General features: G+C 42.1%; 1 protein-coding gene across 5 annotated transcripts in view; it reads right to left on the minus strand.

The window, feature by feature from the left end:
• The window catches only part of RALYL (RALY RNA binding protein like), a 501772-nt gene that overhangs the window by 211255 nt on the left and 262818 nt on the right, over positions 1-27699 (minus strand). For all 5 annotated transcript variants that reach the window (XM_084864793.1, XM_084864798.1, XM_084864796.1 and 2 more), the window contains one exon: positions 25599-25877. In XM_084864793.1, the coding sequence (XP_084720919.1) occupies positions 25599-25854 (256 nt within the window). In that variant the 5' untranslated portion in view covers positions 25855-25877. The remainder of the gene's footprint in view (positions 1-25598; positions 25878-27699) is intronic.

Raw genomic sequence — 27699 nt, forward strand, 5'->3', positions numbered from 1 at the left:
GGGAAGTGCGATCACCACTGGTGACAGGTGCCCTGCAGGCAGGTTCTGACTGAGAACTAGTGGGCTAGGTGGCCTGGTGTCCGCTCACTCAGAGCCATCATCCTGAGCATAACAACATCCACTCAAAGGAGATTTATATCAACAGAACGGTGAGAAAGGCAGATCTATTTGATCTATATTTTGGACTGCTTTCCCCATCAATTCTATTGATATAAGCGCTGGGATTGATAGACCAAACATGGGTAGGTTTCGGAATTAAATCTGAGCAGATGGTAGCGATAGGGTAACCCACACTACCACCAGACAGGTTCTTCTTTTGATTGTATGGACATACAATGTCTTTCCAGGGACCTTACAAATCCATGTTCATGCATGTGAACACCTACGGTCTTCTAAAGTCAGACTGGATTCTGTTTATATTGTTAAAATTATAACCCTCAAATATCAAAATAAAACACAAACAAAACATTTGGCAAAAATCTATAATAAAGTATATCTCCTAAGTATAGTACACATCATCATGTTATTAAAATTAGCAACAGATTCATAATGCCATAAGCTGAAAGGTGAAATATCAGAGAGGCATTCCTTTAAAACAGTATCTTTACCCACAGATTAAAGGAAAAATACTGTTTATTGCTAGGGAGGTAATTTCCCACACATAAAATCAACCAAGAAAAGATGTGAGCTTACAACAGTGCAGTGGCAGCTGGAAATTAGAAAAGAAGTTGCCCAGTTTAATCACTTGGCATTTGCTGACATGAAAGTCCCTAACTCTGTCCCAGCTGCTGATGTTTCTAAGCTAAAGCTCAGAGTTTTCCCTGCCCTTCCCTAGGACTGGAACTTGCATCGCTGCTCAGAACTGCTCCGAGAGTGAGGGTGACTATAGAAAGGCTCTCCTTTCTGTGTGCTCAGCAACTGGTTCCCAGATACCAAATTAGAGAACAAGTAATTATTTGTGATCATATATAACTAGGAGCCCAGCATGCAATTCTAAATTGCATGGTGTGGACCACCCTCGAGTCGCCTGTCCAGCCCTGCTTCGCTCTCCGGCCCCCACAGCAGCCGTGGCCACTGCCGGTCCTGCCCTGCCTCCCACTCTGGCCCTTAAAGCAGCCACTAACCCTGCTGATCAGGCCCTGCCTCCCCGCCACTGATGCTGCCTTATGCAACTTCCTCCTGTCCGGTCGACCCATTACAGCATCCCAGTTAATTAACATATATATATATTAGAGAAATATGCTAATTAAAGATATATATATATTTAATTAGCATATTAAATGCTAATTATATATATATATATATATATATTTATATTTATATAATTTTCCATTTCCAAGATCAGTTTCCATGAGATTATACTCATAGTTTATATTTTCAGGGACCTGAGTTTGTTAATATGTAATCGTGTGGAGATGCTGGATGCAATGAGGATTATGGGAACTGTGGGGCAGGAAGAGGATTTCTGACTTTTATCAACCAGGACCCACCCCTGTCCCCAAACCTTTCACGTGGTTGTGTGATCTGTGGCAAATTTGTGAATAAAGGGATCCATTCACCATTCTTGGTTTTTCTCCAATAAAGACATCTCTTTCTGTTCCTCTTTTGGAAGATGGCATCTACTGGGGGCTGATGCAGCCAGGGTGAAAGACAGGCATGACCCTAACACAGTCCTGCTGAGGAGGATCCTCTCCTGGCCAGGGGCCTCGGAGAAAGTGACAGAGGAGCCGGAGGCAGCAGCTTCTGAAGCGAAGACACAGTCTGACTCAGACGCCCAGGGCTGTTCACAGCAAAACCATTACTCCTGCTTTATAGATGAGGAAACTGAGACTGTGATGAAGAAGTTGTTATCACATTCACTCACATCCTATTGGTGTGCACACCAAGTTAAATGTCAAAGATTTACACCTGGAAGATTCACAATCATGTGGAATAACAGGCTACCATTTGAGAAAAAAGAATTTGAACAAGCCCATGGAAAGTTTGGAGTCATTTCAGGCCTGCTCAAAGTGAATGTCAGCCCTAGATGGTGTTGCTCAGAGTGTCGGCCTGTGCACCGAACAGCCTCAGATTTAATTCCCAGTGCAAGTTTAATTCACAGTCATGGTCAAAGCGAGGGAGGGAGGCAAATGATTGATGTGTCTCTCTCACATTGATGATTTCTTTCTCTCTCTCTCTCCCCTTCCCTCCCTCACATATTTCCACTCTCTAAAAATAAATGGGAAAAAACATCTTCAGGTGTGGATTCTAAACTTCAACTATAATGTGAACAATAATCTCTGGCAGATGAGTCACCCGGTAACTTACACTTCTAAATAAGACCTCCGCTCGGCGGTGGGCCTCCGGACATGAAATCAGAGAACGACTGTGGGGAGAAGCCTGAGAGGCCTGGCGGAAAGAGTTTATAGACACAGGCCTCAGTCAGCCTTCAAAGTGCCTGGTGCTTTGCTCCTAACCTAACCAAGGTAGTTCCCTTAGCAATTAGCTTTGCAAAGAAACATGGAATGAGGCATAATTTGTATGTATGCTAATTTTTCATCTACATGAGCCATTACCTAGAGATGTTCTTTAGGTATTCATATTTAGCTAGTTCTAATGTGTAACTATAATTAAAATTTTAAATTAACTGCTATTCATTAACTTTGGTATTTTCAATGAGAGGGTGTCATAGTCTTTTTTGTACCACAACTATTTATTGAAGAAAAACGCCATGGGCAGCACACAGTCCTAAATTCTGCTATTGTTGGATGCCTGTCTTAAGAAGGATTAGATTTACAACGATTGGCATTCATTGACGCAATGCCTGATCTACTGGAGGTATTGGACAAAGACTTAGTGAAGAAAAAGAGCAGAATCTTCTGAAAGATACAATAAAACGTCTAAGACTTTGGAGTTTCCTAATTGCACTCAGTCTAAAAGATGATTCCTTTGCTGCACAGGCACAAACCCAGCAGAGAGGAGAAAGGACCCATCTGATAATGAGAGACAGGCATGCAGGAAAAGAGAATAGCTACCTGGTCAAGCCAAGAGCGCCGAATGTACCAGTTCTCAGAGGGACCTAAACCCTCTCTTGTAATGTCCCTCCCAGCAGATAAGCAGATGACAGGCTGCCTTCCTGTGAAGACCTCCCCCCACAAGGCATCTGTGCCTTCTTATCCTCTCTTCTTGACCTGGAAATTAAGCCTCTAGTCTCACCTACCGTGTTTCCCCGAAAATAAGACATCCTCCGAAAATAAGACCTAGCGCAACTTTGGGAGAAAAAATTAATATAAGACACTGTCCTATTTTTGGGGAAACAGGGTACCACCACACATGGTTTAGCCCAGTGGTCAGCAAACTGCGGCTTGCGAGCCACATGCGGCTCTTTGGCCCCTTGAGTATGACTCTTCCATAAATACCATGTGTGGGCACACACATGCAGTCCCATAGAAACTTCATGGGCCATGCACAGAAGTCAGTTTTCGGCTCTCAAAAGAAATTTCTATAGTTGTACTGTTGATATTTGGCTATGTTGACTAATGAGTTTGCCGGCCACTGGTTTAGCCTGTCTCTATTACCCTGAGACATCATCTTTTATGAATGTAGAGGAGGTGAGGAGGTGAGTTTACCAGAAGAGAATTCTCTGTAAAGAGGAGCATTAGGTTTTAGGACAAGAAAAGCATTGCTACAAATAGTAATCACAATTAAGAAATGGAAAAAGCAGTGAATGAATGAATGAAGTTAGTAGGTGTCTACAGAATGACCCACAGCCGTAGGCAATTGCTACCTTCTGATGCCATTATTACTGTTATTTGTCATGTTGCTGTTTAGTATCCATTTCTCCCATTTTTGGTAACTGCTGCTTTTGAGAAATTATCTCTTCTATTGTTCATAGCAAGGGAGGAATTCACTCAAGTGCATTGCCTTTTCTACCAAGAGGTAGACAGGGAATCCAAGCTTGGTATTTGGACACTGTCCTTATAAACCTAATCACGTGTGAAAATGACAATTTCAACGTATCCCCATGAGTCTAGGAAGGACGACGTTTTAGAGTCGGGAGTCACTCAGAACTCATTGTTGTCCACGTGTGGTTCTCCAATCTTCTCATGGATGCTGTGAACTCTCACACAACCTTTCAATATGTTCTGCTTGTTTAGATTAGCCAGAGTTAGGATCTGTTTCTGGAAACTTAAAAACACAAAAACAAACAAACAAAAACACATACCCTACTGCACTGCTTGTGTGTGATTGGAGCTCAGAGCTGTCACTCATGATGCCTCTACAGCTCCCTTGGAATTTGTCACTCAACCCTCAACACCTTTCAGCAGCTTCCTTTCCCTCATGTCCAGCTCTTTCAGAGCAGACATATCTGACCTCCCTGCTCTAGTATGAGTCCATCTTGTAAATACCGGACCACAGCCTGGTCACATCCTGAGATGTAACTGTTCTCCATCTGAAGCCTGGATCTGAAATAAGTCATCATTGTATTTAACGGTATTTTCATTTTTTATGTCAGATCTTTGCTGTGTACTCTTCCTTTGGTAATCAGATACTAATTTTCCTATCCTATCATGGCACTTCTAATGCTCCCATGGCTAACCAAAATAATAAATGGCTCTATTTAATAAGCTAAAATCACAATCATTTATATGGAAAATGAATCAGCATGAGATGAAAATTTAATTCCACCACAAATAGGTATTTTCTGAAATAGCAAAGGCTATATTATAGCTTCAAATGTTAAAAAAAAAAAAGAAGAAGAAGAAGACAAGAAGGCTCTTATCTCTGCTTTTCAGATAATCCTGAGCTGAATTTGTGGTTGCATAGGATGCTGAACAAAATTCCTGCTTGCTTCTTATGAAAATTCCACTCCCAATTCTGTAAGTGCAACTATTTCCTGTATGTCATCACACTGTGCATTTCATGATTTCAAAATAACCCTTATAGTAAAATTCATAAATGTGCTATAAAAAAACACTTCATTCATCGATCTGCTAACATGATAAAAATACTATTTTATTGTTTTTCTCAAATAAATAAGAAAATATTGCTCAATAATTTCCACACAAAAAAGGTTAGATGAAGAACCATGCAGATGAATGAAAAATGCTACTTGGGGCCTCGAACAATGAATATTTAATTACTTTTTAGGAAAAAATTAGGTGATAATTACACAAAATGTGGGTGATGTTTCCTGTGCTCTGACTGTGCTGTTTGTAGTTGGCATCACTGTGGGCACGAGGCTCCCTCTGACCCCGGCCCAGGGCAGAGGTGGCTGGTGGTCTGCAGGGAGGAGCTGCTGAGCCTGCAGCATTGCACAGGGCAATCCGGGGGCCGGGGCAGTGACAGGGCAGCCCGCTGAGAGGTACACGCTCGGAAACCCCACCCATGCCGCCTAATTACTCCACGAGAGAACTTCCACTCTAGCCACCAGAACTTGACATTCAGATCTCAGTGTACACAGATCAACATAAACCAGAGAGAAGAACACTGGTCATCGCAGAGCTGGGGGATAAATCAAAGCCACAGACATGAGTGCAGCTAACGGGCACAGCAACTGCCGTCCCAAAAGAAAGCTTTAAAAACGATTCTCAACTGTCACCCAGCAGTGCTGTCATCTCCCATAACAGAGAAAGTCTGCGAACAAAACACCAGGCCGGTTCGCAAGCTGACTCCTCACCTCTTAAATGTCAGTTTTGTGAGTCCGTTCACATGAATGTCAGTCTGGAAGAATCAGAAGGTCAGCTGGAAGAAGAGAAAGAGGGTGCGTGTTCCTGAGGGAGAAAGGCTTGGGTCACAAGGGGGACATGGCCAGAGACACAGGTGCTTTGCCTGCATCCCTTTTCAGATAGAAATTTCATTGCTTGAATTCCTGGATCCAATGTCACTTTGAAGAACAATTTAAAGTGATCGGACCAAGCATTGGGCTTGTTTACTCACAAATTACCCAGGCGTTCCACTGACCAGCCTGCAGAGGCCAGAGGGACGAGGAGGCGTGGACCGCCGCTCCGAGCTGGGCAGGAGGGAGCGTCATGGCCACGTGCTGGCCCAGCTGCGTGGAAGGAGGCTGCTGGGAAAGCCAGCCTGGACTGAGGGCACAACCTCTGGCTGCGCAGCCAGCCCAGGGAGGCAGGAGGGAGGTTGGACGGAACTTGGGACAGCAGGTCTTCCTTCAGCAGGACGTGTGAATGCCAATGTTCTCAGAATCCCCACCAGGATGCTCCTACCTTTCATTGCTGCTGCTACAGCAGATAAAAGGCTGGACTTTAGGGGATTTTAAATCTCATCAGAAGAGGTTTCTGGCTTTCAAACAACAGACATCCTCTCCTCTGTCTGTCACTGGGTTAGCCGCTGCTATTAGCCACCACAATTCACATAAAATTAAGTCTTGGCCTTGTGGAGAGCAGCATCTCAGCCACTTGGCGAACGTCTTGAAGGGGAGCGGGTCATGAACTCAGCTCTCCCCCCTCGCTCTCTCTAAATGCCCATTTACCCCCACAGACGCTGCCCTGCACTGCGCCTCAGAGAACGCTGACAGAGGGAGCCCCCGAGAACCCCACTGGCCATGGTTCACTCTCTCTGCAAGTTTGAGAATATCTGCGCTTTGAAAACAGTCCTTGTGAGAAGTATAACTTTAAAGCAAAAGCAACATTCTTGTGAGCCCTTGCTGAGTACATTATATTTGGTACACTTAAAAACACGAGGGCGTGAAACCAGCTATGCATGGGTCATGAAGTTAGGTACAGACCTCGCTGCTTCAACACGGAACTGAAACGGATGTAACTAAACATAAAAGCAGAATCCGAATAAGGCCCTGTCTGTGCCGAGGTAATGTGCCCAAGAGACCGCCCATCGGACAGAGCCGCTGCTCAGTGGCTGTCGGGGCTCCTGGCCGCGGTCAGCGCTCCACCCCAGGCCAGGCCGGCCGCAGCCCTGGGGGCTGCGCTTGTGAAGCTGCTGCAGGTCCCTCCCCGGCAGGGCCTTAGGTCTCCTAACTTTCAACTCCACCCAAATGGATGGATGGTCTAGGAGTCGGCACCTGTTCCTTCCCCATCGGCCCGGAAAGCACAGCCCGGACGTCTGGCGCCGACTCCACAAGTGACTTCTGCCCGAGGCCATGACAGGCTGTAAGGAAGGTGGTCATTCCTATAACCAGGTCATGCAAGCATCATTCTTGTCCACACATGCTAATGAATACGGTAACATGATCATGGTGTGCGTGAGCTCGAAGAATATATGTACTTGTAATGTAAAGTGGTCACCATTCTGTAAGCAGTGTGACGCCCTTTCACTCCTGTCCTTTCTGTCCCCGGCGACACCGGGGCTCAGGGGGCAGCCACACCCGTCCAGCCATGGAGACCATCACCTGGACCAGCACAGGCGCCGGAAGCACTGCTTACGGGGGAGCCGCTCTGGGATGACAGAAACTGCCTACTGGAGCTCGTGATTCTTAAACGAATGGCTTCCCATCGCCCAGTGCACTGAGAATGTCTTCCTCTTCTGACATCAGGGAACAAACCACAGGAACCCAGTATTCTGTGTCGAATGAGCGTATTTTTCCAGAACAGCCTCCTGCCTGCCCCTGGGAGCTGTGACACACCAGGCTTTCTGTTGTGATTTGCTGTCCCGTTTAGAGGACCCGTTTAGAGGGAGACGCTTTCCTAGCGGCTCACCAGTGAGTTCAGGCAGATCGCTCAGAGGCTGTTAGTCTCTGACCCAGAACCCCAGGGCTTCCAGGTCCCCCCCCCCCCCCCGCTCGTGTGCTCTGCCATGGCTGCCGTGGCCTGGTTCCAGCTGTGGCCAGGTGCTCAATGGGTGCTCAGACCTCCACGGGGTGCGGTCTTCTCTCACTCAGGTTCAGGGTGCCGACCCAGCACCCACCATTGTCCTAACAGAGTCAGGGGCGGAAGCAGCAACGGCAGAGCCTGGAGCCCAGGTCTGGCTTCTCTGGCAGCACAGGGTCTGGTCTACTCCTGTGTCAGTCAAATCCAGTGTCATTAGCCACCCTGACCTCAGGGTGGCCCACTCTGCTCACGGAGCATCGGCAACAGTGTGCAAGGAGTAAACACTCGAGGCCGACGTTGCAAAAATGACCACCATCAATGGTGTGTTTGGGATGTGACCACACGACCCAGACAGTGGGGATGTCCCGGCCCGAGGTGGGCTGAGCCTGGATGAATACTCTCTGCCTCAGTTTCCTCACAGGAAAAGTAAACCAGTAGCATGTGTCTCCTAGTTTTATTCTACTATTAAGTGGGGTCCTTCGTGTGAAACTCTTGCCTCTCTTTTCAGAAGCCTGCAGCTGCCTGGACATTAACAGCATCCCACCACCCTCATCCATCATCCCGCACATCACTCTGCTTGGCTGTAACCCCGGGAAGGGGGGCCAATGTGCACCTCAATAGTCATTCTTAATGCTATTTTGCATCAATCACTCTTGTTCTAAATCAGTCAAATGACCTTTTTTGTTTTTATCATTTGTCACTGTGTTCCTGTGAGTGTATGTGATCTGAGAGCAATCAATCTGGGGAGCGGAGGCAGGCATTCACTAAGCACCTGCTGGGAGGCGAGCCCGGGAGCAGGTCCACGCGGGCTGACTCCGGGCTGCTCCTGATTGCTCACACAGCGAGGGGTCCTCAGACAGTGACAGTCCATACCAGCCTGGGCACGATCTTCCTGTCTCCCTGGCTATGTTATTTCACTCTCCACTGTCAGCCAGTGACCTGACTATTATGAAAGGAATGTTATAGAGTCTACACTGACCCTCACATACTCAGAAGATGGTCTGAACGTTGAACATGGGCCTTTTTCCAGTAGAAAAGAAGCCAGATTCCAGAAGCTAAACTTATTTCCAAAACGTTAAAAGAAACCTTAGACATACTCTTCAATAAGATTTTCTAACCCAAACCTTAGCAGTATTTTTATTCGTTCAAATAGAATTGTACACTTTTAAATCATAATAGAATATGATTTTATTAACCACTGTCATCCCAATAATTTCAATAAAAGAGAAAAAAATGTTCATTGGTGAGGAAAATGGTTCCTGGACTGGACCTGTGCCAGGCAGTGAGGGGAGGAGAGTCCCTGTGGGTCTGTGCCTGGGGCAGCCTAGAGCGGTCCTCGGCCCGAGAAGCGTCCACAAATGAGCGTCACACCTGTTGGGCGCCCCTTCGGAAGGTGCTGCCTGTCAGACAGACAAGCCCATGTTGCCCTGGAAACACTGTTCACAAGAGGAAGCATGAAGGCGTGGTCATGGGGAGTAAGTGTGTTGTACAGGGTTTGGGTCAGAGACAGCACACAGAGGCACCACATGGTATAGACTCAAAATTACCCCTGAAGAACTAACTAGACCCAAAACATAGCACTCACATTGTGAAAATGGCCCTGTGGCTAGAATCCTTACTCTTTGGAAGAAATAATTTATCGAGACTTGTGTGCGGGCCTGCAGAATGCTTTCCACACTTAGCTTCATCCACATGGAGTGAAGTAGGATTACACATGCCCTGTGGTCTCTGGTTTGAAAAGGCGCTGGTGACGTGGAGTGGGAGTGGCTGAGGTTTGGTTGTGATTGGGAAATGGAAAATGTTGTGCCAGGAGCCGGAGAAAACTGCCCCTGAGGGGATGGGCGTCCCGCCTGCCCCAACTGCTGGTCTAGGGTCTCTTTGGCACTTGATTGACACAAATAGTGCCTGGAATATAATTTGCAGAATTTTATATTTTGGCTTCTTTGGACTGTGTTTATTTGTAAATGGTCATTGCAAAGACAAACACACCTGATAACTGGGTTGGCACTATTTATACTCATGTGCAATGGAACACTGGCTGGTAATTAGCACCGTCACTTGGATATTGCTTTCTGCTGAAAGATGCACACTCACAGTGGAATGAACACATTCTGGCTGAAAATCCAAACACAACAAATTTTCAGAAGTTGCAATAACACGTTACATTCCCTGTTTCTTTACTATGTGATGGTCTAATTAAGTTAAGATGAAAAATACCGAGATGATTTCAGCTAATGATAAAATATTGTTGCCTACAAACATGAAGAAATGTCTTTCAGCCATCATTACTTAATTTTGCAGGGAATTTTGTTATTATAAAAACCACTATTGTATCATGATAATCAAGTTTCTAACAGAAACCTATTAAGTTTTAATTCAGTATGAGGAATAAAGGAATATGAGAAAATAAAACTCTATTAAGAATGTGATTGTCACATTAATTCTTTGCTTTAAAGGTTGTTTTAGAGTCTAATTTGATATTCTAAAGTATTTTAAAGCAGTATGCAAAGTTGATACATCTCACAGCAAATGTTTGTCCGATAGTTCCTTTTTCTGCCTCTGCCACTTTGCAGTGCTAAGCTAATCTCTCTCTATATATAAAAGGCTAAGTGACCGACTTCCCGTCCAACTGACTGACTGACCAACTGGTCAGTACATATGATATGCACTGGCAATTTAAAAATCAACATTGACTTGTGGATGCACCATGCATATAAAGCTGTCACTGGTGCCAGTCATATGCATGTTTTAATTTTATAATACTATGTTATGTATACTATTTTCACATGTATTTTTTTGCAGTAACATAATTACTGCACAAATCTTACTCTAATTAATTTCTTTTCAATGTGCATGAATCCGTGCACTGGGCCACTCGTAGTATATAAACATCTTCTAACAAGATACACATATAAAAAGAGAGATAGGCAGCAAGGGCCAGGACATTAATTTTCTTAAAAGTCCGTTGTCGCCCTGACTGGTTTGGCTCAGTGGATAGAGCATCAGGCTGTGGACTGATGGGTACTGGGTTTGATTCCGGTCGAGAGCATGTACCTTGGTTGTGGGCTTTATCCTCAACAGGGGACATGCAGGAGGCAGCTGATCAGTGTTTCTAAATCTGTATCTCTCTCCCTTTCTCTCTGTAAAAAATAATAAAAATGTATATTTTTAAAAAAGTTGCTGTCACCTATAGCTTGATTTTACTTGGGTTTACATCCTTATTTTTATTAAAACCTCATTCATTTTTTTTCAGGCACAGGAAACAACTAATTTCCATGGTGTTCTAAATACCTCCAGAAAAGGTTAAGCTGCTTTTCTTTAGAGTTTATGGAATGATTTAATAAATGATATTTGGGGAACTTCCAAGGTTTGGTTTTGCTATTTTGACCTTGAAACGACTTGAGGTGCAGTGCTCAGCCCCGCGATGCCCCTCCCTCCAGGGTAGTGTGATGCAGTGGTGACATCTGTGAGGGCCCACCCTCCACACTGGCACCTCCACTGCCTCCTGCCACAGTGGGAAGCAAGGAATACCATCTTTTCTTACAAGTTATTTAATATTTGATTGATGTGAACTTGAAATTGTTTAAAATTTGGCCCTAGCTGGTGTGGCTCAGTTGGTTGGGCATCGTCTGTGCACTAAAAGGTCCTTGGTTTGATTCCCAGTCATGGCACATGGCTGGGTTGCAGGTTCAAACCCCAGTAAGAGACATGCAGGAGGCAGCTGATTGATGGCTCAACATCACAATGATCTTTTTTTTCTCTCTTTCTCTCAAATAAATACAAATTTTAAAAAATTGTATATTAACATGTAATTTTAAAGAAATAATGTCAAAGGATTTTTCCTTCATGCAGCTCATTTATATATGTATCTGTGTGTGCATGTGTGTGTATGCATTTGTGGGTGTTCATGTGCATGCGTGTGCATGTATCTCTGTGTGTGTGTGTGTGTGTAGATCTTTTTGTCTGTCCTGCCCTTTGACCCCAACATCTTTAAGCACTTTATTGCCTGGCCACTTCTCTGTTATCACTCTGTCTTACGTTGAAGACTCTAACTAAAATAACTTGCATATTTTAAATGCTACTTCTATATAAAGATGTGATGGAAACATTTATTATTATTTTTTTGTTAATCCTCACTGATGCATATTTTTCCCATTGATTTTTTAGAGAGAGTAGAAAAGAGAGAGGGAGGGAGGGAGACCGAGAGACAGAGAGAATGAGAGAGAGAGAGAGAGAGAGGGAGGGAGGGAGAGAGAGAGAGAGAGAGAGAGAGAGAGAGAGAGGGAGAGGGAGAGAGAGAGAGAGAGAGGAGAGAGAGAGAGAGAGAGAGAGAGAGAGAGAGAGAGAGAGAGAGAGAGAGAGAGAGAGAGAGAGGAGAGAGAGAGATCAGAGTATGAGAAAGACACATCACTTTGGGATGGAAATATTTTAAACGGGAGGCTGGTGCACACCCTGCTCCATGAAGCTGCAGCGAGATGCCAGGGGTACGGATATGAAGAAGGAAGTGGGTCTGATTAAAACGCAAAGTCAAAACAAATGTCCTGAATCAGAGTGCCCAGCTAGCTGGAGCAGGAGCCACGATTGCAAGATGGAGTATCTAGGAGAGGAGCAGCGATCCCAGGACAGGAGTGTCTGCTTAGCTTATAGGTGGTCCTGCTCTCTACAGACCCGACAGTTCTCTTCGTCTTGTAAGAAGGGGGTGCATCTATAGAGGAGGCCATGCCGGGCGACAGAGGCATCCAGTTAATCTCCCACAGACCTCTCCACACTGAGACTGCTGTGTCCCATTGTGCAAACAGACACACACTTCCTGGAGCTGGCTGATAGGTAAACCTTTTTAAGTTCTAAATTTACTTGGAAGTATAACCCCCTTGTGTCTGTTTTCCTAGAATGTTGCTGAAACCCATTCAGCTTTGGAGTGATTTTCACACTCGTTTTTCTCACATTTCCCCATTTTCTATATTCAATAACCAAGTTGTAATCAACTTCCTCTCTTGAAAGTCTCTGCCAGTTACTCCTGTAGTCATCACTCTGCTGTGAACTTGCCAAAAGTCCTGAAATTGCGATATCCTCTCGTTCAGTAGCCTCCAGAGGATGTGAGGACTTGCACAGCCAGGGCAATGATTCATTCCCCTGGCGGCTGCATTCACAGTGGAGCTGAAAACGAGTGAATGACTACGTGGCTTCTTTACATTCACACAGTGGCTATCTTTGTCCAGCCAAGGGAGGCATGCCACGAGTTTACGTCCATCTTCACTCAGCAGGCTCAGCAGCCTAGGAGCTGGGAACACAACCACGGACACTCCAGACCTGGCTCTCCATCCTCACACGTCCCACTGTCTTTCCCTTTAACATTTGTTCTTATATTTCTTGGGGAGACGTTGGTTAATAAGATTACATATGCTTCAAGTGCACTGTTCCACGGCACATCTTCTGTACCTCTCCTGGAATGCCCACCACCCAAAGTCAAATCTGTCGCCATATGTTTGACCCACTTTACCCTTGATTGCCTTCCCCAACCCCCTTTCCTGCTGGTGAGGACCATCTGTATGGTGGTCTATGTCTGTGAGTTTCTGTGTTTGGTTCATTTGTTGCTTTCAGTTTTATATCCCACATGTGAGTGAGAGCATATGGTTCTTAACTTTTTCTGTCTGACTTATTTTTCTTAGCTTACTTTTCTCCATGTCCATCCATGCTGTCACAGATGGCAGTTTTCATCTTTTTCTTATGGCTGAGTAGTATTCCATAGTATATATGTACTACATCTTTATCCAATTACCTATTGGAGGGCACTTCGGTTGTTTCCACGTCTTGGCTACTGTGAATAATACTGCAGTGAACACAGGGGTGCATATATCTTTGCAAATAGATGCTTCTCTCTATAATTATCCTTCCTTGTTCTCCAATCTTTTCACTTACTATCTTTAAGTAACTTCTCTATAACATTCACTTACTGATTTTCTTTCTTTATAGCTTTCTTGCTCAAGCTGTTCCTCTTAACTAGAATGCACTTACCTATCAGCTCTACCAATCATTAACTACTTAACATTTGAACTCAAAAGTCACCTTTTAGAGAGAAAAACACTTCCCCAATTTACCAACTTCTTCCTTAATTTATACCATGTTCATCAGGCACATCCATATTAAGTAATTTATTCATCCCCATATCCTGGTCTGTACCTAAATGATACTGATGTAGAAACTGTCATAGTATTTCCATCTTCCAATCAGAAACCACTGTGCTTATCAATAAACCATTTTTAAATTAACCTTATTAATTGAAATAATGAAAAGTTATATTTTAAAAAATTCCTGATGTTTCTATAATAATTGTTTTAAAATGCTGATTTCATGTAACATCTGTATTCTTCTCAAGACTTTACCTGGTAGAAACCTAAATTTCAAAAGGAAAACAAAAAGTAGGAAATTACAATAAATAACGTTAATTTAATTTTAATAAAATTCCTATGTTAATATAGACTATCCATTTGCCCTGGCCTGTGTTTCTCAGTGATTAGAGAGTTGGCTGCATACTGGAGGGTTTGATTTCTGGGCAAGGGCATGTACCTGAGTTTCAGATTTGATCCCTGACCCCAATAGGATGAGTGTAGGAGGCAGCCAACTATGCCTTTCTCACATCGATTTTCCTCTCCCTCCTTTCCTTCCTTCCCTCTCCCACCCTCCTTTCCATTCTCTCTAAAAAAATCAGTGGAAAAAATATCCTCTGGTGAGGATTAACAAACAAACAAACAAACAAACAAACAAACAAACCACCAGTCATTCTGGGGAAAACTGCCTTTTTTTTCTTCTAGGAAACCATCTCAAAGCACCATGTAAACTATGAAAGGATGCATCACAAGGCTATATGCTGAAGCACTACTTGTGATAGGACAAGACTGGGGAAACTCAAATGCCCATACAGGAGGTCTGAGTGAATAAACTACAGTACATGAACATCTACATGATTGAGTACTATGCAGCTACATGATTGAGTACTAAAACATAACATGAGTATCTTAGACATATGGAATTGTTACCAGAATAGACTATTACATACAAATAAAATATGGATACAAGTAATTTTAGTATGTCATCATTTATCTATAATTAAGGGTATATATGTAGACAGATATGATTGTAGATGAAAGATGAATAACTAAATCTAGATACATAGGTAAATAATTAGCTATGTTTATCAAAATTATATATGGGTTAGAGAGCATTGGTTGGAGGGGATAGAGATAAAAACTAATCTAGTTTGAATAAATCTTGTTTTTAATTTGACTTGGCATATGTACATATTATACATAACTGTAAAGCAAAATAAGTTTAAGAAAAGCAAATGGAAAGCTTCCCTTCTTTTTTAAGACTGCCTAATATTCCACTTTATATACACCACATCTTCTTTATTCATTCATCTATCACTGATATCTAGTTGTGTCAAGCAGTCATTCAGCAAATAATGCTGCAATGAATATAGGCATGCAAATATCTTTAGAATTCTGAGTTTAATTCTTTTTAATAAATATCCAGGAGTGGGATTCCTAGACTCTATGTAGATCTGTTTTTAATTTTTTGAGGTTATAGTGGCTGCTTCATTTTTCATTTTCACAATCAGAGTTCCCATTTCTCCACATCCTCACCAACAATCAATCTCTCTCTCCTTTTCTCTTTCTTTTAGAATTATCACATTAAAGGTTGTGAGTTGATAACTCATTGTGATTTTTATCTGCATTTGTCTGAAGTTGAGGGATGTTGACTATTTTTCTGTACACCTGCTGGCCATTTTCATGGTTTCTTTGGAGAAAGGTCTGTTCAATTTACATGACCATTTTTAAATTGGATTTTTTTTTTTTTTTTTTTTTTTTTTGCTATTGAGTTGTAGGAAATTCTTATATGTTTTAGACAGTAACACCTCAGATAGATGGTTTGCAAATATTCTCTGCCATTCAGTAGGTTGCCTTTCACCTCTGTTGGTTGTTTCCTCTGCTGTACAGAAGTTTCTAGTTTGACGGAGATGGGTCTTGCAGGTGTTATGGTAAGTGAAATAAGCCAGAGCCAGAGTGACAAATATTGCATGATTCCACTTATGTGAAGTATGTAAAATAGACCCACAGCAGCAGAGAGTGGAATCGTGGTTGCCAGGGGCCAGGGCTGGGGAACGGGGAGTTGATGTTCAATGGGAATAAAGTCTTTTACACAAAATGAATGCATCCTAGAAATCTGATGTACCACAGAGTACATACAGTTAGCAGTATTGTGCTGTGTAAAATAGATCATGTTAAGTGTTCTTGCCACAAGAATAACATTCATAAAACAAAACAATCCTATATAATAAAAGGCTAATATGCAAATCAACCAAAAAGTGGAACAACCGGTCACTATGATGAGCACTGACCACCAGGGGGCAGATGCTCAGTGCAGGAGCTGCTTCCTGGTGGTCATTGCACTCCCCCTTGGGAGGCAGAAGCCTCCTCAGCACCAATAAGGGCTCCTAGGGGGATGTCTGACTGCAGGCTGGGTTCACGGACTGTGAGAGGGTACAGGCTGGGCTGAGGGAACCCTCCATGTCCCAATGCATGAATGCCATGCACCAGTCCTCTAGTAAATAAATAAAACCACAAGGAACATGAGTAAATTATTGGAGGTGATGGATAATGACATCTAGTGTGGTAATGGTATCATGTATATAACCATATGCCCAAATTCATGATGATGTATATATTAAATGCATGCAATATTTATATCAATTATGCTTCAATAAAGCTAAACAATGCAATCCCTAATCATCAAGCACAATTGTATGTCTACTTAGTGACAAAACCTCACAGAAAAGAAGCACTCTCAGGGATTTTCTGAGACTAACATGTTTATTATTGGATGATCCTATAAGTAACTATAAGGTGTAGTTGAGAAGAGAGATTTCTGACTATGTTGAAAGGAAATGTAGATGTAAGGCTGATGAGGTTAAATTTCGGTAGTCCTGATTGTTAATAGATTGTGTGTGCCTGTGTGTGTGTGTGTGTGTGTGCGCGTGCACGCACGCTCATGCGTGTGTGTCTTCTAGCTCTGACTATTGAAGCAACTGAGAAGCAATAACAAATTCAGTAGCACCCAGAATGTTAGATCTAAATAATATTTCCCACTAAGTGGTCCAGAGCTCTTTGGAGAATAGGCTAATTTCCAGTACGAGGCCAGAAGTTATGTTTCTGTAACATTTTGTCATATCAGAAAAGGCATCTATCAAAGACTACTAGAGTCCTATCATCAAGCCAACCTAGGAAGCAACCTTAATATGATATCACAATGCAAATTCAGGATAATTTGATCATTAATCGAAATTACAAGTGCAAGGGGTGGAAACATAATACTATCATTAATTCTTTTTTTTAAAAAAAATATATTTTATTGATTTTTTACAGAGAGGAGGAGAGAGGGATAGAGAACTAGAAACATCGATGAGAGAGAAACATCAACCAGCTGCCTCTTGCACACCCCCTACTGGGGATGTGCCCGCAACCAATGTATTAATACATGCCCTTGACCGGAATCGAACCTGGGACTGGTTTCGGCCTATCATTAATTCTTAAACTCAAAAATTCTAAGAGTTTTTTAAAACACATTTTAAATATTTAGTGAAGGCTAGGGAACAACTTTATGAACATTAGTATAAAAGGAAAGAATAAGTGTTATCCTCTTTTTTTTCTACACAATAATAACTTAGGGTAGCCAAATACATGATGAAAGAAGTATCTCTTTTTAGAATAATGACAGCTAATAAACAAAGAAAAGGTGATAGAGATAGAAAGCCACTTTCAGTAGCTATCAGGAGGGAAAACCAGCTTCTGATGGATCACATGTGAAGAGGCCTTTGAAAAGTCCACTGAATATGATCAGGCCTCTAGACATCACTAGCCATCTTCCAAGAATATAAGGAAGAGAGAAGCACAGCATGTAATCACCAATAGCAGGACCTGTGAAACTTCACACGTCAAATGGTGTAGTTCTTTCAGTAGGGGAAATGGGGAATCTATAAGGAGGCCTATGGATTAAGAAAATTTAGGGACATATCGACAAATCTCAACCTTTTTACCTTATTTGAATTCCTATTAAAATAAATTAACTTTAAATTAAAATATAAGAGAGGGAATTGTTGAAAACAGGGAATTACTACTAGATGGATATTTTAAAAAAATATATATTTTATTGATTTTTTTTTTTACAAAGAGAAAGGGAAAGTGATAGAGAGTTAGAAACATTGATGAGAGAGAAACATCGATCAGCTGCCTCCTGCACACTCCCTACTGGGTGTATGCCCGCAACCAAGGTACATGCCCTTGACTGGAATCGAACATTGGACCCTTAAGTCTGCAGGCCGATGCTCTATCCACTGAGCCAAACCAGTTAGGGCTACTAGATGGAAATTAAGGAATTGTAGCAATTATATTTTGTGAGATCATAATATTGTGGTTATGTTTTCTTTAAAAATTCATGGTTTTGATATTTAGAATGAAATATCTGCAGATTAAATTATATTTCAGGGACTTGCTTCAAAACAATTCAGGGAGTAGAAAGGAAATGGCTAAGTTATAGAAAAAAGTAATATGCTTGTTGGTTGCTAATTGTTAAGATGGGACATGTATGTATCTAGTTCGTTATAGTATTCTCTTTACTTTTGTATATGCTTGAAAATCTCCAAAATACAAATTAAGAAATGAAGCAAAGTACAGGCAAAATTAAAATTCATGACAATTATAACACAAAAGGTATATTTTCTCTATTGCATATTTGTTTTTGTTTAATTATTCTATAACCTTATCTTTATTATTTTTTTCTACTCTGGTTTTGTTCCCTAATCTTTCCATACTTCATAGATGAAGACTTAGATAATTAATTTTCAGCTTTTCATGTTTGCTAAAAAGGCACTTAATTTTTGATACTGAACACAGCTTTCACTTCATTCCACAAGCTCTAACACTTCATACTTATACATTCAGAATTCATTAGTTGATAAGTATTTTCTAATTCATATTGATATTTCTTTTTTGTATTGGTTATTTTCAAATTTGTTACTGAATTTATACTTTTAAATTATTTTAACTTAATTGCACTGTAAGTAGAGAATAATTTAATTAAAACATACCGAGACCTCTATTATGGCTCTGTATATGGTCAATTTCATATTGTCCATATGCAGTTGGTAAGCAGCCCATGCACTTGGCTGTTATTCTTTGCTGACTTCTTATGTGTTCAACAAGCAATAACCGCTAATTGAATTTATCTGCTGATACCATTGATTTTTATATTCATTTCCATCAACTATTAGGAGAAGTGATTTTGATTATGGATTCATATTATCTTTTTAGTTATTTTAATTTTGCTTTATATATTGAAGGAATAATATTTGGTAAAGACATATTTGAAATCATTGCATCTTTCTAATGAATTTATCCTTTTATTAGTATGATGTATCTCTCTACAGTAATTATTTTTGTCTTAAGGTAAAATAGTGTCTAATCTAAACATAATCAAACTCTTTGCCTTTCTATTAATGTTTTCATAGCGTATCATTCTTCATCCACTTTAATTTCAGTGATTCTGTATCTGAATATTTAAAGCATGCTTGTGAGCAACATAAGGTCTTTTAAAAATACAGTCTGATAGCTTTCATCTTTTACTAGCAATAATCTATTCACATGTAATTATGATATACTTGAATTTATATCTACGAGTTTGCTATTTTTCTATAGATTGCATGTTATTTTTTTCTTGCTCTTGTGATATTTTTTTTCTTTTATTGTTTTTATTTCCTATTCTACTAGCTTCTGAATTATACAGATGTTTACTGTTCTTGTGTTGTTATTCTAGAGATTGCAACAGATATCCATGATTTATTATTTTAATGTATATTACCCTTCTACTATTTTCTTGAAATCCTAGGTGCATAGAACACTTATGGGATGAAGCAAAACTGATGCTTAGAATCAAAGAATAAAATGCCTTTATAGAAAACACAAAAAACTGAAAATTAATTACCTAAGTCTTTATCCATGAAGTTATAGAAAGAGTAGCAAACAAAATCAAACAGAGTAGAAAAAAAATAAAGATAAGATTATTGATTAATGAAACAAAAAGAAATAAATGATAAAGAAAATACACAAAGCCCTAGTTCAGTTATTTGAATACGTTGTTAAACTGACTGAAGAAGAAAGAGTTAACTAAAAAATTACAACATTATGATTGCAAATAGATATCATTTAAAGGTCCTAATTATAATAAAATATGAGAATACTATGAACAGCTTAAAAAAATATCAAATTAGCACTTGAAAATATATATCAAATTAGCATACTCCTTGGAAAACTTTTCTTTCTGAAGCTAGCACAAGGCTAATTTTAAAAAATATGAATAGTCTTATGGTTATTAAAACAACTGAATCTCTATTAAAGATATTTCCACTGGCTCAAATGACATCATTGATGAATTCTCCAAATATCTATGAAAGAAATAATATTAATCACACATTAACTTCCAGAGAACAGGGAAAGAAGCAATACTTAGTTTGTTTTATGAGGCCAGCATGTCCTCAACAGCAAACCTGGTAAGGAATAAACACATAAGACAGAATAAAAATGCCAGGCCAATCTCCAGATCTCTATTGTGAACATAGAGGTAAAAAAAAAAAAAGATATACTTTATGACTATGTTGTGTTGATTCCAGGAGTGTGAAATTGATGTAACATTCAAAGATCAATTGTAGTTCTTTACATGATCAGAAAAATGGAAAAAGTCAAATATTCATTTCTGTATATGTATAGGAGAAGTATTGAATAAAATTCAGTAAAATTAAATTAAAAAAAATAATATCCTGTGGCAAATGATAATAGCAAAATATTGACAGATTTCTCATGTAACAAGAAAAACTTATCTGCAACCACTACAACTCTTCAGTATTATTTCAGAGGTACTAGCCAAGTGACAAGGCAAGAAATGCATACATATTGAAAGATGAGAAATAAAACTGTCATTATTTCCAAGAGATGTGGTTGTACACATGAAATATCAAAACAAAACAAACAAAAAGCCCCCACAAAAACACACACAAAAACAAACCAAAAAAAACTACCCACCAACCCAAAACAAAATAAAACAAAAAAACTACACAGAGTGTGGTGAAGGCCTAGGGAGGGAAAGGCCTGGGAAGGGGGTGGCAGTAAGATGGAGGAAGTCAATGGGAGAAAAAGGGGATGTCTATAATACTTTCAACAATAAGGATAAAAAAAAACAAAAAAAACCAACTATAAAAACAACAGCCATAACTGGTTTGGTTCAGTGGATAGAGCATTGGCCTGTGGACTGAAAGGTCCCAGGTTCAATTCCGGTCAAGAGTATGGACCTTGGTTGTGGGCACCCTAGTAGGGGGTGTGCAGGAGGCAGCTGGTCAATGTTTCCTTCTCATCGATGTTCTAGCTCTCTATCCCTCTCCTTTCCTCTCTGTAAAAAAATCAATAAAATATATTTAAAAACAAAAACAAAAACAAAAAACAAAGAGTAAACTGAAAATTAATAAGTGAATTTAGAAAAATCTGTGAATATATTAATAAATATACAGTGATGATTAATTAGAAAATGAATGTAAAAAACGGTGCATTTATTGTTTTATCAGTACTGTTTATAGTATATCTATTGCCCTGAAATTATGTAGATAAATGTATATTAAATAAAATTATATAGCATAACATGTAAAATAGGTGCTATAATATATTCGGGTACATATAACATACATTTTACATATATAGTGGATGTTCAAAATGAGTCTTCCCAAAATGTGCCACTCCCTAGAATGTAGATTATTATGAGCTGAAGACAACTGAGGTCAAAAGATTCAAGAAGAACAGCGATCAGCTGCCTCCTGTACGCCCCCCTCCCTGTCCAACCTGGGGATCAAGCCTGCAACCCAGCCATGTGCCTGAGCCGGAATCAGATCCATAACCTTTTGGTTTACAGGCCGACACTCAGCCAACTGAGCCACACAGGCCAGGGCTCATATGTGCACATTATGATATCATGCTTTATCTTGTATTTTGCAAATCCCATTCGCTTGTTATTTTGTGTATACATGTTCTACTCCACAATTAGGATGTTTTCCAAGGGAAGCCATCTCTTCTATTATATTGTACGAGAGGCCTGATCATGAAATTTGTGCAGGAGCAGGCCTTCCTTCCCCTGGCTGTAGGCACCGGCTACCCTCTGGCACCCAGGACCCGGGCTTCCCTCGCAGCCCTGGCTTTGTCCGGAAGATCTTCTGGTCTAACTAGCATATTACGCTTTTATTATTATTATAGATTATTTTACCTTGATTTTGGTGGGGCTTTGCTTTTCTATGTGCCTTCAGTGCTTAGCACGCTTTGGCAAGCATCTAACCCAGGGTTAAAATAATAAATGTTCCCATTAGTACAGTTTCCTGAAATTGGTTCCCAAGTGACTCTTGGACATTTTGTCACAGGAGTAAAGGTAACTGGAGGCGCTGTGTTTTATATGGCACAGCATCAGACTGTTCTGGGCTGCATTAGAGCAGGTTAGCACTAATAAAGCTTCTAATGGTTGCGGGGAGCTTCCAGTGACATGGAGAAATGGCTCAAGGAAGGATCTGCCTCCTCTGCTTCTGCTAATCGAGGTTCAGCTGCTGAGTCCAGTGACCAGTTTCAGAGGCGCCGAGAAAGCCCCAGGCTCCCAGTTTGCTACTTAGCATCTGTTTGCAGCCTAGAAGGCTCTGTTAATCACAGAAACCTGAGCTGTGTGCTGGTGGGAGGGCCTCCTTGCTGAGACAGTGGGGAGAGGGTGAGGGTGGGAGGCCACGGGCCCCTCCAGCCGCCCCCCCAGAGGACACGCGTTCTTTGGAGAGCAGAGCTGAGGATAATTTACAGTGATTACGAAAAACATTAGAAGGATGTTCCAAGAATGTTATCTTCATGAAAACAAGATCGCTTTAACGTGATAGGATTCCTTCTCTGAACAACGGGATGATTGAAACCCATTATCCAGTTTTCATGAAGGATGTTGGAAAGATAAGTTTTGAAACGTAACAGAGTGTATACTGAATGTCTTTGAGAAGTTTCATAGCTGAAAGTGATCTATAAATAAAGGTGTTATTACTAAAAACCAGCTACATAAAACGAACAGATTTCTGTCAACCCCAGAACAGGGGCCCTCAGAGTAACTTCTGAATAGTCCTCAGTAGTTCTTTCCCGGCACCCCAGTGGGTGGAAGCCAGAAATGCTGCTAACATCCTCCAATTCACAGGACAGGCCCAAAGTAATGCCCCCAAACTTCAGTCCTGCCAAGGGCAGGAAACACTGTCCTAAAGACCCCGATGCCCTACAGCCCGCCCCGCCCCACCCCCGGACTGCAAGCCAGAGGCACCTTTCACTCACAGGTCCTTGTGCTCCAACAACAAAAATAAATCAACATAAAACATTCAGCAAATGGCTAGTAACCAACCCCCTCAAGGTTTCTATTCTCCCTGCTCACAGGGTTCCTGGGGGAAGGGGTCACCCAGCCCAGCACCACCCCCTCCCACACCTGGGTGTGCTCAGCGAGAGGGGCAGACAGTGAGCCCAGCCTCACTCTCTTCACCTGCTGCTGCCTGGATCCCCCAGCCACTGGCTGCGAGCTGTCAGACCCCTCAGCCTGCCCCTGGATGAAGCCCTAGCCCCCGCACCCCTCTCCTCAGCATGGCAGCTTCCATGTGCGGGAGGAGTCACGTCTGTTCTAACAGCCGGGGCAATGACAGCTCATCTGATCTGAGGGTCTGTGTAGAGGGCCTGTGTCTGTGAGAAGGAGCTGCCGGCTGACGGCTGCTTCAGGATACCCTCACAGACAAGAGGATCGAGGACCACGTTCACCCAGGGCCTGCTGGTCTGAGCCTGATGTCAGCACCAGTGTTAACACCATCCCCCCCATCAGGCTTCCCTGGCCTGGGTGGTGAGGGCACAGCCACCCACTGATGCGCTGGCAGGAAAGGAGTTGCTGGTGAGAACGAAACGTGGAAGGGGCTCAGGTCATTGGTGTAAGCGGTACCGGGGCCGCCCTGTGGGCTGGGGGGAGTTCCCTCTGAGCTCAGCTCCTACCAACAGTGCCAGCACCTGCTCCACCCACCACACTGAGCTCACGGAAGGTGACAGAGGAAATGGCAGTCCGAAGCCCGTGAGGGGGCTCTGGGAATGGTGGAGGGGCAGCGAGTTCACCAGCATCGCCCACGGTCTGAGGGGGCAGGGAGGACACTTGGATGGAGAGGAGGGGAGAAGTGTGGCGGGTGGGGCATGTAGGACTGGAGGGAAGATAAACCTTATTCTGGGTGAGTGTTAGGAGCACTTTCTCACTGATATTCCTCAAGGGACTCCTGACAAGAGTGGGAGGGGCAGAACCGTCAGAGGCGTCCTGCTGCCCCCTGAGGCTCGGTGACCGGAGCAGGTGCCTATGGGCAGAGCTTTCAGAGTTGACTGGTTTGGGATGTATTCGGGGCAAGAAAGGTGAAGAGGAGAGTCAGGGTTGATGTCCAGGTTTCTGTTTGAAAAACTGGGTAAATGAGGTTCCGTTTATTGGGATGGAGAGCAGGGTTGACACAGGTTGGGGTTGGAAGTCAAGAGTTTGTGTGGGCATTTGAAGCTGAGATATCTGCAGCTCTCCGGGAGATGTGTAATCAGTTCCATAACTTGCATCATCTGGTCATCAGTTAGGGACTCACTGATGTTTTCAATGCACTTTTCCCTCATGTAAAAATAGATTAATTTTTACTTTTTATCTACATATTAATTACAAAATATCTTCTAAATATTTCCACTTTACTTCAGATTGCATTCTTCTCCTTTCTTTCAGAAAGCTACATGCTCCTTGGACATTAGCATAAGTCTGACCACTGCACATGGTTCAACTGGCACCAATCCTGACTTGATAAGAAAGAGCGGGTTCTAGTTCTTTTCAGTCCTGAGAATTTACCTCCTTTTCCTATTTTTCTATCCCTTCTTCCTCAAAAGAAAACATAGAAAATGAGAAAAACACTCTAGCCCCTAACAAGCAGTGTGAGCATTGGATGGAGCGGCTCTGTCATGTCTGTCACATCCAGTGGCAGGAACTGGCCTCGCAGGGTCATCTGCTCATAACTCCTCTCGCCCAGTCACTGGGCCATGGCTTCTGGATGAAAGGTCTGCGACAAGCCCCGTCCCTCTCCTGTGCCCCAGCTCACCCGCCGGGCAGGCCAGGGGCCCTCCTTTCAGAACCTCGGGTGTCACCTCCCTCAAGGAAACAGTCTCCTTAGCTCCCGGACCTGGCTTTCTCCGCCTTCACGTCATCTTCCTTAAGTCTCCCACATCCATTCTATGTGTATAAGCAAAGCTGTCACTCCCCAAGCATTCCAGGCCCTCCCCAGCACCATCCTCCGTTTGCACCAGTGACCTCCTAGACACACTCTCTGCAGGTTTCCATTATGCATCAGCTGCACGTGGAGTGTTTTATTGTTTTTGCAAAACAGTGCCTCCTGGAAGACAGACGCCACTTCCAATCTCTTACTCACAGCCTCCTTTCCATCTGCCCCTAGGTTAGGCTGGCGGCGGCAACAAGTCTTACAACATAACTTGGTCCCAAGTTTAAAGGTGCATAAGGAAAACCAGATACTTACATCTAAATCAATGAGCACAAAGACGCTACTGTGAGTGTCAAATAGAGCAGCCCTACCGTGGGTCAAATAGGAGCTAGCAGTACTGCGCTGGCTCTCACACGCCCCACACCCCCACACCGGTGCAGGGGAGCCCGGAGCTGCAGGCAACTACCACCTACCGAGGGGCTGGCCCGCGATGATCCTGGCGTTCTCCCCGGCCACGGCCGCCCGGGCGTGCCGCTCGCTCAGGTACTGCACGAACGCATAGCCTTTGTGCACCGAGCACCCCACGATCTTGCCGTACTTGGAGAAGATGGCCTCGATGTCCGCCTTCTTGACAATGGCCGTGTTCAGGTTGCCGATGAACACCCGCGAGTTGATGGACTTGGGGTCGTTCTTATTGGTGACATTGCTGGTCTGCGTTTTGCCAGTCATGGTTGGGTCCCGGTGCTTTAATCCTGGAACAAAAGTGAAAACAAAGACAATTAAAAGGTAAGTAGTCAGGTGGAGTGGCAGTCACTGGCTTTGAGCAGCTTTTTAATAATGAACCATGTAATCTCAAATCCCTGAGTCTGAGTTCTTCTTGAGAAGAAAATTTAATGCAAAACTGCACGCATTGCAGAGAGGCGGGAGAAAAATACTTATCATCACTTAGCACAGAGTTAGAAATGAGCTCCTGATCTCTTTTCCTACAACAGAGCCCTGTATAATGACTAAGCTTTGTATTTTTAAGTCCATCAATTTTTTAGAAGCAAGTTTGAGGAAGAAGCCACCTTATTTTATCAACAACAAAAATGTCCAGTGCAGCTAGGATGGAATATAGGAATGTGACCACCTCCATTCATTGTTGAGAACATGCATTTTTATCTCTACATTTTTTACAGCAGGTAGACATATTGTTTATTTCAGACTCAGAACCCTTCTATCGGAAACTAGCGACCCATGCCATTAAAGGCTGCAGGGAAGGGGAAAAGACATTAAAAATAAAAAATTCAATAGAAAACTCAATATCAAGAAAACATAAAGAAATGAGCCAGAATGAATTCTGTACATCCTCTTTAATTGAACCGATATCACATATCAGTCCCCACCCCTGGAACCTCAAAAAACAATTGCCTGTGGAGCTAGTTTCATCAATGATCAGCAAATTAGAGGACTGGGTGTCTGTTGAAATTTCTCCTCTTGACCTCATTTTTAATTAATTTAACGAAAGGCTCCTATATTGCCTAAATAGCAAGTCTTTCCAAAAACTGTTTTGTGGGCCAGCCATAGTGTTTACTTGTGCTTAATTAAGCTCAATGAAACTTTTATTCCTGAGTACTCCAGCACTGCAGCATTGGTTTCCAGTTTTGCAAATTCATCCATCCATCCGTCCATCCGTCCAATCCATCCATCCAGCTGTGTTTAGTAAGCACCTATTTTAACTGCCTGATATTCCCTCCTAAAGTGCCTGTCAATTTAAAGAAACCAATATAGTGAAACTCAAGTTCCACCAGGACACAGAATCTGACATTGACAATCATTGCAGACCATTAGCTAATTGATACATTTTATCAATAACAAATATATTTGTATCTGAAGAATCTCTTTTACAGTCTCACAGTTAGAAAAATAATTAAAGTGCCTAATTTAAAAATAATTTTAAATGACATTTCTCATTTGAGCATTGAAGTTGGAAGTGTTAAGGGCATTCGAATTGGATCTGCTAGAAAACTTACTTCCACTGAAAACAGCCACCTCTGGGATCAGGAGCAACTGGGGACATAAAAATGTTTCCAATTATGGAAACATTATCACAGCTCTGGTGATTAAATTTTTACTAAATGTTGGACCATCGATATTACATATACCTCCTTATACTGAAGGTGAACCTCATAAGCACCCATTCACACATAAATGAAGAGTGTGATGTCATTTAAATAAGGACTCATGTTGCATTGCCTTGCTCTAGCTTAGCGACATTGAAAAGGTTTCTTTATGAGTTATTCGAAGCATTCATGGTTAAGATTAAAAGGATAAAAAGCTGATCATTTGTTTAAAATTTTGTAATTTGAGCTATTGCATATCTTAAGACAAATGCTCTGAGAACCAACGGAAACAAGAAAAATCCAGGTGCGGATATGTAATGCAGCCTTTACTTCTTCACATGCCCTAGCACACTTTAATCACACTGAGGGAGCAGATTAGGCTAAAAGGCCCATTTTTGGGCTCTGGATGGATTGATGGCTACCTTTCTTACCCCTCCAGGCCAACATCAGAAATATCCACAGAACTAAGATT

This window comes from Pipistrellus hanaki (genome assembly GCF_964339955.1).
Source record: "Pipistrellus hanaki genome assembly, chromosome: 17".
In the NCBI taxonomy this organism is placed as follows: domain Eukaryota; kingdom Metazoa; phylum Chordata; class Mammalia; order Chiroptera; family Vespertilionidae; genus Pipistrellus; species Pipistrellus hanaki.